The following is a 14754-nucleotide window of genomic DNA, read 5'->3' on the forward strand; positions in this document are numbered from 1 at the left end:
GAGTGAGGGTGAGAGAGAGAGAGAGAGAGAGATTCAAAGGCACAGCTCAGCAGACTGTTGAATCGGATGTTTTGTTTGGTCGAGTCAATGTCAAGTGGTAGTCGACGTTGTTAGACGGGCCAACGGCAAACGTGGTAGAGGCGAGCACCGGTATATATCAAGGCGGGCGTAGGGACGAGAGTAGTCAGGCACTTGGACGCCAAGGCGGTCGAGGAGTTATTGACTTGCTCGGGACGGACAGACGTGAGCGAGGATTCTGCTTTTCAGACGATGCGGCTAAGGCAATGGTGAGATGGTGGACACTGAGCGCTGGGGCGTCATGGGGCGCTCAGAGCTACTAACTGGGCCCTGAGCAGCAAAGGGCTAGCGTGATGGCTGTCGACGACGCGCACAAGCAGCGATGGACCTGGTCGCGAGCCAGATCGTCGGATTCGACAAATACCCTGTATCACATCGTGGCATGGCGTATGGCGCTCGCCGGGCGCCATCTTTGGGAGGGCAGAAAAAGCAAGCGGGACGCCCAGCTCGCATTACCATGGTGGGAGGACCACGGTGAATCCCCTCCCCCCCCCTGTGACGCTCCCTGGCCGCCGCCAGCGCGCTCGTCCCCGCCAGCGGCCCACCGCTCGCGCAGGATGGTGCACTTGCTGGGGACCCTAGCCGTTTTGCTGCCGATTCATGGCGGTGCGCACCTAGCAGCTTGGCCGGCGGGCTTTTGTAGACACCATGGAGACAGTCAAAGATACCCCCACCGGGCGCGATACTTGACTTTTGTCCCCTGCGCACTGTAAAACCAAACATGTCCATGTCCGTAGGGTTGAGCAGCCGCCGCCTCAGCCAGCCTCAGCAGCTCCCAGGGTGTCCTGGTGCGGGCTGCCTGTTGCCCTCTGCTCCTCGAGGTGTCGACGTCGCCATGGGGGATGGATGGGATGGATGGATGGCTGGGTGGGTGGGTGGGTGTGCAGACAGCCTGTTGATTGCGGGACCCTGGGCCGTCCAGAGAAAGGCCTTGGACGACGTCGAGAGAAGAAAGGGCCCCCGTGGCCCTGGCATCAGGGCCGTCCATGGGCATGGCTTGGAGGCGAGCGGTGTTGCTCCCAGTGGCAGTATAACAGTGGCAGTGGCAGCGACGGCGACGGCCATGTGCCGCGGGCGCCATTGGCAAGCAGCTGGTGGTGCGAACCACTACTACGTGCAGTTCCTGAGGGCCAGCGTGGTTCTCGAGCGGGCGCACGATGCACGTTGCAGTCAGCACTCGACCGTCGATCAAACGGGTGTTGGAGCTGGGCTGCGCTCCGGGCGTGGGTAGTGCGATCGTCACGGCCCTCGCAGGGGAGGGCACGAGGTCGGCGAGGTGGGCTTGGCACGACCACCACGACGACTGCGCACGACTCCTTTTTCAGGCCTGTCCTGTCGTTCTCCCGAGTCTAGCGCAGAGGCCGTCTGGCTTGAAGCGGGCGAGTTGGTCGTGGGCCGATACCGCGGCGAGGGCAGTACGGCCGGCGGCAGCATGGCTGCAACGGGCCCGGCGGGCTGTAGGCGAAACGACGGCAGAACCAAACACGGCCAGACAAGAGCGAGACGCAGCGCAGCGCAGCGCAGCACCGCGCAGGCGAGGGCGAGGGCGGCCAGCAGCCAGCAGCCAAAAAGGACGAGGGCGACGGCGCGTGGCCGCCACGGCAGGACGCTGGTGCGGGCGGCCGTTGGTGGACTGGAGGGTGATCTGCCAGCGGGCCAGTAGCGAAAAGTAGCGAGCCCGCTCATGTGGGAGGCGCCCGGCCAGTGAGCAGCGGCGGCGACATTTGGAATTGCTGTTTAGCGCACTGGCGGCGTCTGTCTGTGAGCCCGTTTCGGCATGCTCGGATGGCACAAGGGGGCAGTCGACGACGTTTTGGGAAGCAAAGAAAACACCGTTGATTGCCAAAAGACGTCGTCGCCCTCGACTCCGCGGCATCGTCGCCGACGTGCCAGTGCCTGGGTCCCATCGGGCGCCCTCGCTGCGGGTATCGTGGGTGGTGTGACGCTATCATGGCCATGCGCGTGCAGCTGACGGCTCTGCGCCCATGGATGCCGCAGGCGGGAGCAGCAGTGGAGGGGAGTGCGAGTGCGAGGCTCCAGGTCCCTCTTTGAGCCTGCCTGCCTGTCTGTGTCTGGCTGTCTGGCTGTCTGGCTGGCCCTTTGGGACGCTCCCTCGCCCAACTTTCTCCATTCATGCCCCCCTCGTCGCCCCTCCCCTCCCCCCGCTAGGCGTGGGCCTATTACGCCATCGGTGGAGACACTTTGCGACTACTCAATCTGATACCGGCTGAGATGCCTCGTGCCCGTCGTCGTGCTGCTATTGTCGTCTCGCCGTCACGGTTGCAGTCGCCGTCGCCGTCGTCGTCGTCGTCGTCGCCGCCGGCGCCAGCGAGCAAGCGGGCTAGGCGACGGGCGCGTCTCCGTGTCGTCGACAGGTCCAGCGACAGCGCGTGGCAGGCGGACAGGCGGGTTGGGTCAGTGATGCTGCACCTGCTGGACGTGTATAGGGCGATGGCTCTCGGGTTGCCCGAAGTCCCGCCGGTCCCGCGGGCCCCTGTCGCGCACAGCAGGTGTGTGCGGGCTGTGGGCAGTGGGCGTGGGTGTGGGCGTGGCAGTGGGTGGTGGAGAGCAGAGGACATGCGGCGCAGCATGTGGCTGACGCATCAGATCCGGGGTTGTGCGCGCTAGGCCCAGGGCGGCAAGGCGCGACCCAGGCAGCAGGCTACAGTGGCCGGGACGCACAGCTTCCGGCCCAGCGGACAGCCGTGGCTATTGTGTCGCTGAGCCTCAGCCGCTGCTGCTGCTGCATCCGCCATCCAAAGCAGCAACCTCGCCGTCCACTCTGCCTCTGGTCCATCTGCCTCTCTCGACTCCGCCAGCCCGTCGCGCCCGTCTCGCGTCGTCTCGTCTCGTCTGGCACGCCCGTCTCGCGCCGCGCCATGTCGGCCTGCCCTGTCGGTCTGGACTGTTGAGCTGGCCCTCGGTCGCGTGCAGCCCGCGCACGCCAATCATGGCGCCTCTGCCGCTGATTCACCACCCCCGTTTGGCCTGGGGTCGCCGCCCATGGCCCAACCCTCTGCCAAGCTGCGCAGAGCAGAGCAGAGCAGAGCAGAGCAGAGCAGAGCAGAGCACGGCATGGCATGGCATCGCGTTCGCTTTCCCCAGGCCGCCTCGCAGCGCTACGCGGGCGACTATTGGCAGCGACGGGGCTGGTCCCTGGATAGCCCACATCGCCAACCCTTGCCCCCAATGGGCGCCCCAAAGCCATGCTGTGGATAGACACTGGGTCTGGGTGCACACTGCGCTATCAGTACACGTCTGTTCGCCGGAGCAGTGCGCGGGGCCTTCCGCGCCGTCTCAGAAGGCTGCTCGCCCTCTGCTGTCGCCCGACGTTCTTCGGCCTGCTCGTGCATCAGCCGCACCTAAAGCTCCCTTTGCACTAGCCCTGCTCCCGACACCGATGCTTGCTGTGCCGGCTCCCGCCTCCTGGTTCCAACGGTGGTTCCAACAGAGACTGTTGTGGCTCCAGGCGTGTCGGCGCCGCCGCCGCTGCTGCTGCTGCTGCTGCTGCGGTGCTGCCGTCTCCAGGCGTCACGGCCATGGGCGGCGGATGGCGCGACGGGTTTCACGTCACACCGACGCACGGCGTTGGATGCACTGCCAGCTGCTACACACGTGTGCCATGTTTACCCAATATCAAATACTAGCCGCCGATGACGATGGCGACGCCTTGGGCCACCGCCCGCAAAGTCCCCGCACCCACCTGGCAGACTTGGCACGACTCGCGCGCAACACCGACCATTGCCGTGAACGCGCCTAGCAAGGAAGGCGCTCTCATCCCGGCTGCGCGACCAGAGGATTTGCGCGGGTGGAAGGGGGAGAGGATACGAGACACCAAGTCGCAAAGTTTGAGGCGCGTCCCCTGCAGATGCCCCCGACAGCTTCATCGTGGAGCGTCTGCTGCTGCATCTTGTCTTCGCGTGTGCAGATCACCATGGCGGCGGGTAATGTCGACCAAGTTCCCACCCCCCATCGCCCATGGCCACGCTCGACGCGGTGCACCTTGTCGACGTCGCCGACGTGCAGACATGAGCTACACGATGGTGATTGCACACCCCCCCAGGCGGGCGGCGGCCAATGGCGCAGCGCTGCAAGCACGACGAGCGCGTGTCCACGCACTCGCACTCGCACTCGCAGCACGCACAAGCACAAGCAAATGTTCCCGCCTCTAAGCTACCGGCGAAGAAGGGGTAACCGCTGTAGGTGCGTCTGCTACGTGGGTTGCCCCTTCGAGCCCGCCCCACTGCGCCGCAGGGGTATCCCCGCAGGATCCGCAAGATCAGATTGACGAATTATCCACGCCGGGCCAATGGCGAGCCGCCCTCGCTCGTCTCGGCATCCTGAAACCCACACCTGCTCCACTGCAGCCACTAGTATTTTGCTTCTTCCACGCCCACTACACCTCCACTATCAAGTGTACCTCCACCACCACCACCACCACCACCACCACCACTACCACTTCCACCACCGCTGCCACCGCTGCCACCGCGGCCATGGCCACGGCCACCACCACGACTACTACCCTCCCCCCTGGCGGCCCTGGCCTCTCGCTGCCAGTGGCGCGCACTCCTTCTCGATGCAGCCTACCGTTAAAGCCAACGTTGACTAATCCAGCTTTGCAGCCCACGGTTTTTGACAGCGGCACACCAGCGGTCAAACTCATGAGCTAGGTCGCCCAGTGGCCCCCCAACAGCCTCACTATGCCACTGCTACGCTTCCAGGTGACGTCGCAACCTCAGGCCCAGCACTGCACTGCACGGCATCCTCGTGTGATGGAGTCGCGGATCCACTCTGCTACCCCGCCCTGCTCGCACCCTCTGCCTGCCACAATCAAGGCAGACGGTGCGAGATGCTGCCGCACCAAGACACATCTCTGCTGACTCGTCATTGACTCTATTCTAGTGCGCTAGCCTGCAGCTTCGCCGCATCTTTTTCTAGTGGTCCAGAGCACCATGTAGCACCAGCGAGGGAAAGCCGTTTAGCTCAGATCTCAGCGCGCCCGCCAAATCGGATCGACGCGCCCCACCCCAAACCCCTTTCTCTGCGTGTGCAAAGGCGTGCAGAAGCAAAACCCAACACCAGCACACTGTTGATGTGGCCAGGAAATTGCGTGCAAGATCGACGTCCCAAGCCTACACCTAGGTCGACTGCGACCCCTTCCCAGCCCGAGCCGCCCCTCTGTACGTATATGCACGTCGTTTTTCGGCTCATGCCGACGCCCATTTCACGCTAACCCCCAGAAGTTGGCTAGCCCTGATCCTCATGCCACACACCCTCGGTGCATTTGACATGGCACAGGGTCATCCTACTCGGGCGTCATACTTTTGCTTTCGGGCATGGACGCTTGCCCTGGCGTCGATACATTGGTGACGTTTATCCCGTGCCAGCCCGCCAAGCACGACATCGATGGTCAATCAGCTGGACCTGGGTGGGCCTCGCCGAATTCACCGTGCTCGTTGCTATCGAATTCAAGGAATACTGCTTTTTGTTCGAGTCAGCTTCGACTTGCGCGCCCGCCTGCATGATGCAACACTGAGTGTCGTGTACACAACCGCACCGCACGAGGGTGTCCTCGGAAGTGTGTCTTGTCGAGCTTGACCGCATCCGTCTCGTACATGCCAGTGCTCGCAGCGGCCGCATCTCTCGCCATCACATGCTATGCTATGCTATGCTATGCTATGCTATGCTATGCTATGCTATGCTATGCTAGCTGCACCCTTCGACTCGCTCGACACAGCAAGCCTGACACAGTGTCGCAGCGACTGCTGACTGTCGCTCTTGCAATCCAGCACCTCTGTATGCGCCCATGATCTGCAACAATAAATGATCGGCCGGTTGACTACACCCGGATGGAGATCCACGACTCAGCGCACTCTGCCAAACGGGGGCATTGCTCTTGCTTTTTCGTCAGTCGAGCCTGAGCCATTGCGGCCCTACACTGAAACGCCGACGTACAAGATTACCTCACAAATTCAATACTCCTTTTTTGTGTGTCTACTTGTTCTTCTGTTGTTCTGTCATGTCCAGCACGAGGCGCGCTACTTGCTATTTGCAGCTGACACTTGGCACGACTATCACACCAAATGGCCCACTAAGATGGACGCAGGATGACTCGCCACACCGAACAGGTCGGAACATGCACAAGTTCAAAAGCCTCAGCCAACAGGGAATATTATTCCGCCTTAACCGTTTGGAGAAAGGAAAGGTAGGGCTAGGCGACATTGGCTCAACCTGCGCGTCACGAGAGTACTGAGGGCGCCCACATTCGGCCTGCTTTTGCACCGCGAAGAAGCCATTCAACACTTTTCATCCGCGGCATTATGCACAACTATGCGTTAACGCACATTTCATGGCCGTCGTGTAGTTTGCCTGACACCAAATGGGAACCACCGGCACACACACACACCTTCACCTCTACACCCACCGGTCTCTTGTGGCATACCGTTGCTAGTTAGCCGACAACTACTACTTCAAGCTTATCTTGCGTTACCCAAATCCAGCAGGCCTCCAATCAACCTGCTGCATCAAATGCCCTCCGGGGGCACAGCACAAACTTGTTTTAAACTTCCGCCATTCTGCTCGCCTATGACTGACTCGTCCACGTATCAAATGCTGCCGGGCAATCACCGTGGGACACTTGAACACGTCCGGTCAATCCGCACGCTCGTTAATATTGAGAAACCCCCCCCCCATACACTAACCCCAGTATCGTTGTGAGCTGTGTCCCATTGTCGGCCATGTGAGCCGCATTCCGTCTCCACACGGCGGCCACGCGAGCGATTGCGTTCTAGTTCCCCAAAACACCAAACCGTACCCCCACTGCTGACCGGATCATCGCAAGATCCAAACACATGTCCCCTCACAGTCCAGGTCGTCGAGTGCTGCCGAAACGCTGCCCATGCGTAACCCTGGTAGCACGGTGCTCTCGCAGCAAACATCATGTCTCAGCTCACCCGCAGGTCTCTCCAGCTCCACACTCCCACGTGTCACTGGCGGGTTCCCTGTGTCGATCCGGTCTTGCACAAATGTCTTGTACATTATCGGCCGCATGCCAGTGCTGACGCGGCCGTCGCTGGCCCAAAGCAGCACTTTCTCCATCCTTCAGCGAGGTAATGCGCCAGCAATTGGAATTGTGTCCACACTCACTCGTCTCCAGGTCTATTACGCCGATCAACAGCAGCCTTTCCTCGCATTCGTTTTCAGCAATGCTGTAGTCTCTGCCTCTTATGACGTGCAAAGCATGCTTACTCGCCGACGTCACACTACCTGCGACACGCCATGTCTGTTCCGAAAGCCCGTTGAGGTTCTGCGTAGCGTTGAACACAAAGACCCACGGCCACGGTAAGGGCACGAAATGCATTGTGCATGCAGCCAGCCATTGAGGCGTTGGACAGCAAGTCGATGGGGATGGGATATATTGAGTCGATGATACACGGCATTCATTGTTGAGCGTGGAGCGGCATGTCGACTGACGCAACAAGGCTAATGACATCAAGACAGGAATATCGCGGCATCGCCAGAGCGTACGGAAGTACTCAGCGCCGGGACGAGCAGTTGGAAATCCAATGACGTTTCAAGGCCATGACGACGGCAGCGCATGTGTCGCCGCCTGTGCAACATGGGAGGGCACGTTGTTTCGCTACACCTGCATCCCACTCGATCCTTGCAGCTCCCATGGGCCTCGCCCCAAGGTGCGCACCGCTCGAGACAGCAGTCTGTCCTATCTCATCGAGAGGCATGGGCTGCTGCTGCACGCCCTCGACCGCACATACATTAGCAGCGGCCAAACCGCGGCGTGCGCGAGGGGCAATTGTTCTCGCCCAACCATGGGCCTTGCCCCCCTCGTTTGGCCCCTCGTGTTACTCTTCGGAAGGTAGTAAGCAGCTGAACACGAACCCAATACCTCGCCCTCGGGTCCAAAGGCCGCACGCAAGCGCCGCACCCTGTAGGATGCTTCCACGGGCTTTCTAAAGGCGAACACGGCGTGGCTCGTAGTGCAGCGACGGGGGTAAGCGAAAATCGATTCTGCTGCATCGTCGTCGGCCAGATGCAGGATGCGGCTCCTAGCTTGCAGCCGTCAACCCTTCCCCCCCCCCCCCAGCCTTGGTGCCTAATTTGCTCATGAAAGGGCCATTCAGCAGACACGGCGCTCGAAGCCTTTTTTTTCTTCTTCTTCTTCTTCTTCTTCTTCTTCTTCTTCTTCTTCTTCTTCTTCTCCTTCTTCTTCTTCTCCTTCTCCTTCTCTCACACTACATAAATTTCCGTACACAAGAAGCGTTATGTCTCTCCTCGCACGGCAGCGCTTGAAGCGGGCAAAGGGCAGAAAGTGCTTTTCGCACCGCATACCCCAATCAGTCGTGCGTGCGTGCGGGCCGATGCCGTCGGAACTACAATCTAAATCTCCATCCTTTCATCATCCATCACGACCCACGGCTGTCAGATTGACGACCAGGGGCGGCGTCATCATGCAAAGGCCAAATTAGATGCGAACGAATAGGCGGGGGGGTTTCAAGGCGCAGAAGGGACAGGGCCCAGCGTTCAGGCTTCCAGACGAGCCCGCTTGTGCCGCCTGGCCTGTCGACCTTGTCCCACGAGGCAGGGTCATGGAAAAGCCGTTGTATCACGCTAAACCGATTGGCGACTAAATATTGCGGAGCGGGACAGCTATGCTTGTGCTTGTTTGGCTTCCCTGCCAATTGTTCAGCCTGGCTCTACACTGGCCGTTGGGACTTTATTCCGCCCCCTCGCCCCTTGGGGACCAATGGCCATCAGACGTCACGACTACATGAAGCGCGTTAAGCTGTGAGCGTGACATTTCCGGGGGGGCCAGACGCTTCGGCCAAGTATTGGGTAATAGGCACCATTGGACGCAGCGCAGCACTATTTGCCGATTAGGGGGGTTTTTTTCCTCCTTTGTGCCGAACGATGCACCGAGGACATGGGCACATGCCGCGTGCAAGACGACACAGAGTCAGTTGGGGCGGAGTTGTCTCCGCCGGCCTCGTCAGTCTCTGTTTTCTCGCCTCTCATGACCTGAGTCCGGTATTAGGCCTGCAACATGACCAACACCCTAGTCTGGTGTCGTACGTATTACCATAAACGGCGCGAAAACTCCTTTTTCCCAGCAGTCTGGCAACCGCCGACGGCATGCTGGGATGCCGAGGTCCAAAGGGTTACTTGCGTAACAGCCTTGCGGTTTCAAGCTGAGGGTCCTGCACACACATTCTCTCTCGTGTCCATGGTAGAAACGCGCAGAGTTTGCAACACAAATTGATTAAAATGGAATTTGTGTGGTTCCTTTTTAGCCGCTGCAACGGTCTGCAACGACGGGGTCCAAAGCAACGGAACGCAGACCGCATCTTTATGTAACAGCTAAGAAGGCAATAATTACAGGGTAACATGACACTTGGTGGCAATGGTGATGGGGCGAGTGATGTGCTTGTGTGGGTTTGTCTCTCTCTCTTTGTCTTTGTTTCCGCCCATGACGCATGACGGCCAGAACACACGCACGCACACACACCCCCCATGACCATGTCGCCCAGTCCATCGTTTTGCTGAACCAAACACTCGGGAAAGGAATGCATAGGGCACAAAACCCTTAGTTTTGCACATATTACCCTGTCGCAGTAGTTTTTATACGCAGGGAAAGGCAGAGAAAAATAAAATAAAATAAAACACAGACGACCCTATTAATAAGACTATATCCATGCTATACATGAGACATGGGCGCCTCTCTCTCTCTCTTTTTCGCTTATGATGTGTATGTATTGTATGGTGACGGGATAGTGATTGAGTAATTGTGATGATGATGATGATGGTGATGGCGAGGAATGGTTTGTTGCGGCGAATTTTGCCCGATTCCAGCCCTTTTCAACGAACTAGACGGGCGAACCAGCCACACTGAGCAAAAGTGCCTACGTAACAACCACTAAGACTGGTTGGTTAGTAGTTTGCGGTTTTTTTTTATATTTCTTGCGCATATACGCGCTGGACTGTGTGTTGTACACGTGATGCATGCGTCCATACTATACACTACTACTACTACAACAACAACACATAGACTAGGTGTACATCAAGAACAAAAAAAAATCAGCCACAAGAACATAGCTCCAAACCCAATCCACATGCGCTTACCCAAGCTAAATACAAACTACAAACTACGTTTCCATGGCGCACACAACGATCACACACACACACACACACACACACATACACACCTACACACGCTAACATCCCAATCTGGAAAGAGGAACAACACGAAAACAGTATAGCTCTTCCTCCCTCCTCCCTTTCCCCCCCCCCCCCCCCCGGAACTCACAAACCCAAACCCAAACCCAACCATGACCGCCACCAACCCAACCAAACCATCTAACTAAACTAAACTAAACTAATTACTTCAAAATTTCTCAACCCCCCCCCCTACAAAAGAATTAGTGAAAAGAATATTAGAAAAAAAACTCGTAAAGAGAAAAATAAAATGGGGGAAAAAGAAAAAAAAGACCTATGAATTTAAGTACTCACATATCCCATATCACACATATCACATATCACACAAAAAGAGGAAAGAAAAAAAAATACCAAGTACGCCCGTACGCCCGCCTGCGCGCACGTATACATGTACAGTACATGTACAGTTACATGTACAGTTAACGCCCGCACACGCAAAAAAAAATTAATCCACCATGGGCCTCAGGTGCTGCAAATAGCATGGCGCCGGGAAATACCCACAGTGGGGTTTTATTGTCGTGCTGGGGACATGGGTTGGGTTGGGTTGGGTTGGGGGGCTAGCACTAGTGCTAGTGCTAGTGCTAGTGGGGGAGAGACAGGGGTGGAGGGGGGGGCTGGTAAGGGATGTAAGAGGTAAGAGAGGTAAGGGATGTAAGAGGTAAGAGAGGTAAGGGATGTAAGAGGTAAGAGAGGTAAGGGATGTAAGAGGTAAGAGAGTGAGAGAGCAGGGCAGGACAAGGGACAAGGGACAAGGGAGGGGACAAGGGAGGGGACAAGGGGAGTTGGTTCAGGCATCCCACGCGCGTGTCTGACATCGAGATGGCAGATTTTTTAGTTTAAGTTTTTTTTTCGGAGGGGATGGAGGGGCGGGAGGATGAGGTGGATGGATTGGGATGGGATGGATGGGAGGGGGATAAGCATGGTATTGGTAGAGTAGACGGGAGATGTGGGATGCGGGATTGGGGGGGGGGATAGCGAGGCATGGAACATGGGGGTAGGCGAAAAATCCCCGCGTGGTGTGTGTGTGTGTGTGTGTGTGAAAGGACAGACTGCAGACTCAAGAGTGAGAGTCATGCAAGACTTACAGACAGAGTCATGAAAGTCGGAGAGTTTTTTTTTCTCTTTTCGCTTTGTATATATCCTTGCAGTTTAGTCTTTGTTTTTTTTAACTAATGTTTGTGAGTGAGTGAGTGAGTGCGTGAATGTAATGGTAGTACTAGGTGTTGAGTTGAGCTAGGTTAAGTTAATGGAAACATGGGAGGGGTAAGAAAAAAAAAGAGCCGCACTTGAATCTGAACATGCTCTTGCGTATACCTTTCCATCTCTCTCTCTCTCTCTCTCTCTCTCTCTCTCCCTTTCTCTCTCTTTCTCGGCGCCATTCCCCTTGAACCAACAAGCACCGATATTTTCTTCTTCTTCTTCTTCTTCTCCCATGTACATTACTATTACATGACATGTACAACAACAACAACAACAACAACACCAACCCTACAGGCAGCGGTGCCACTTACGCGATTAGTCCATACGTCCATGACAGCGACTCAGGGAAAGAAAAGAAGAAAAAAAAATCTTATTTTAGCTTTCTTTCCGTTGCTCTTCTATTTCGTTTCTGATGCTCACCCGAGCCGTGGGGTGGCGCGGGAATTCCACACATACCAACTAGCACACACATATACCCATACTTGGCAAGCAACCAACAGCACAGCACAGCAAACTAACTAACTAACTAACTTGGCACCACGTAAGTACGGTAGCTTACCTTGCTTAAATTTCTCCGTACCTGGGACTTATTGCATCTGTCTACTGTATGCGCCGTGCGGGTGTCGGTGACACCGATATTTGAGTTTCGCTTACATGATGGCGGTGGTGATGGTGGTGGTGGTGGTGGTGGTGGCGGCAGTGCGGCCTGGCTTACTTACTTACTTGTGTCCTGTGGCTCTTGTTCTCTGTCTGTCGCCAACTCCGTGCTTATACTCCCGCTGCTGCTACTGCACAGGGGGGGGGGAACACGAACCAAGAACCTCTGTATAACACACACACACACATATACACACACACACACACACACACACACAAATACAGTGTATGTAAGACGCATGTATGGCGTGAGAGTTAGAGTTAGATTTAGAGAGTCCGAGAGCATAATTTTCCACCTCATGGATTAATAGCCCCCGGTACCTTTTTTTTTGGGAGAGAGAGGGTCTCGTTCCCTTACACTTTCCCCCCCTCCCCCCTTCCCGCTCACGCTCAAAGTCAGACTTTCGCTTGTGCTTGTCTGGGAGGTGTAGGGGTGACAAGCCAGGTGGTCAGGGTCAGGGTCAGGGTTTGCACCGTTCATTCACACACCCCTCGCATCCCCCCCCCCATGCTCGCATCGTCGTTGGAATTGCCGCTTTGAGATTGGTGAGGCGGGAAACGCGAACGCGAGGGGGTGACGTCATGCTGGTCCCTTTTTTTGATTTTTTTTGAGGGGGAGGGCGCGCGGCCGGTGGTGCTGTTGCGGTGAAGGTGGCTGTGCGTGTGGTTGTGGCTGTGCGCGTGGTTGTGGCTGTGTTGCGTGTACTGGGGGTCGTGCACGGGTTGGATTGGCTGGGCTGGTCGGTGGCAATGTCGGTCTATAGTATGTCGACGTCGATATCGATGGTCTAGATGCTGCGGCGAACAGACATGTACATGGATAGCGGGTGGGGGTGCTGCAGAGGAGGGTGTTGTGCGGGGGGATTGGTGGACTGGGAAATTGGTGATGGAGAAGGGGAAGAAGGGGAGAGAAGAGAGCGCAGGAAAACACGTCGCAGTGTTCAGTTGAAGAATAGTTCCATGACTGCTTGTTTATTTCTTTCATTCGTTACTTTTTCGTCGTCGCAGGTTCATTGAGTCTTTTTCTAGGAAAAATCTAGAAACTCTTGTGTACCTCGCTGCATGTATTCCCTCCCACATCTGAAACATCAACTTGAGATGCACACATGCTTTTTTTGTTAAATCCAAGTGGAGATACTCTATGTGAAGAAATTGCTGTGTTTATTGAAATTTTCATGGGTATGCAGGTACATTTGTCGCATTTGCAAATCTCAAGTTTTGATTTTCGTGCATATACGTTAATTCTCCATGTCTACTCATGCCACCACAGCATCCAGATTATACTTCTCTGCCTCATTCTCCTGCCTTATTCCAAATCATTCTCTTCCCCGAGTCAAGTTCCATCCACTCCAATCACACACACGCATACTCTCAGCCTCAAAAAAAAACGTTATTTTCCACTCTGCACATACAAGATGCACAAAGCCAACACACGCACAGCCACGACGCTGAAACACGCACACGCAAATAACGATCATCTTGCTTTCCTCTCGGCAATGTAACAACAAAACACCACCATCGTCACCTTTAAGCTTTTCAAATTACCACCGTCTTACTCGCACATACGCACACGAGGGGAGTGGAGAGAGATCTTCCATCTCGCATGAACAAACGAACAAACGAATGCCGCTAAAAAAAAATACCCACACCCCTTACACCGACTAATACCATATGCATGGCTCTCTCTCTCTCTCTCTGCTTTTTTTTAACTCTCTTCTCGCATATCCATGCAGGCCTAGATGCAGCGTAGCATTCATGGGCTATCCTATTTGATTCCAACGTCACATCGTGACATTACTACCACGTAAGTACTACCACAATCTAATCTCCCAATCTACACAGCCACACACTCACGCCTCTTGTTCCTCTCGGTCGGTCCGTAAGTGGCACCTACACCTTACACCTACTCGCACTCGTATCCAAGCATCCCCACCCCCCAAAAAAACACGCGCGCAGCATATTCAACATTCGCCATGATTTGCATTTTGTGCCCATGTTCGGCGCACTGTGTTTCGCCCTGTTTTTTTTTCAGCGTCTTTGATTCCCCCTTCAGCTCTCAGCTCCCAGCTCCTATGGTGTTTTTGTCTGGGGCCCTTTTTTTTATTGTATTTCGCCTCACTTGTGCTTGTTTGTTGATCACTGCTTGATGGATATACCCCGCCTTTCTATACCCCACTTTGCCGCGTGCCCACCCCCCCCCCTTTACGCCAGCAATACGCATAGCCCTTTTCCAGCTTCTCTTCACTACACCTACATCAGATTATGCGTGTGAACTTTTGTATCAGGGTTCAATCAGTAGTGTGTGTGTGTGTACGTACGGGCGGGGGGGGGCGTTGCGGTGTTTTTTTTCCCCCCCCCCCAGCCCAGTTGCTTCACTTGGTCCGGGTTCTCGGGTCGCAGTCGTAATGGGGGTGCAACGGAGGGCATATTTTTGATTTGTTGGCCGGTAGTCAGAAACATTAGTCAGTCAAACCGAGTCTTGTCTTTTATTTCATCTGGTTTATTTGTTGTTTTACTTTGTTGCCTCGGAAGCAGCTTTTTTTGTTGCACAACTTGCGAAACGGCTAGATCATCCGGCCATTCCGTGCCAAC

General features: G+C 55.9%; 3 protein-coding genes across 3 annotated transcripts; 2 read left to right on the plus strand and 1 right to left on the minus strand.

Moving 5' to 3' along the window:
- Positions 1 to 276: 276 nt before the first annotated feature.
- Positions 277 to 506, minus strand: SETTUDRAFT_109134 (uncharacterized protein; the record flags this gene model as incomplete). The annotated part of the gene is made up of 2 exons (XM_008026489.1): positions 277 to 341; positions 407 to 506. Coding segments are annotated over 2 exons (165 nt in total), but the record flags the coding sequence as incomplete, so codon positions are not given.
- Positions 507 to 4687: 4181 nt separating this feature from the next.
- SETTUDRAFT_168927 (uncharacterized protein) lies at positions 4688 to 5206 on the plus strand. Its single transcript, XM_008026490.1, has one exon. The coding sequence runs from the start codon at positions 4779 to 4781 to the stop codon at positions 4956 to 4958; it is 180 nt and encodes a 59-aa protein (XP_008024681.1). The 5' UTR covers positions 4688 to 4778; the 3' UTR covers positions 4959 to 5206.
- Positions 5207 to 6976: 1770 nt separating this feature from the next.
- SETTUDRAFT_28108 (uncharacterized protein) lies at positions 6977 to 7647 on the plus strand (the record flags this gene model as incomplete). Its single annotated transcript, XM_008026347.1, has 2 exons — positions 6977 to 7419; positions 7575 to 7647. The coding sequence occupies 2 exons, from the start codon at positions 6977 to 6979 to the stop codon at positions 7645 to 7647; spliced, it is 516 nt and encodes a 171-aa protein (XP_008024538.1).
- Between the last annotated feature and the right edge of the window lie 7107 nt (positions 7648 to 14754).

This window comes from Exserohilum turcica, assembly GCF_000359705.1.
Source record: "Exserohilum turcica Et28A unplaced genomic scaffold SETTUscaffold_18, whole genome shotgun sequence".
Classification (NCBI taxonomy): Eukaryota; Fungi; Ascomycota; class Dothideomycetes; order Pleosporales; family Pleosporaceae; genus Exserohilum; species Exserohilum turcicum.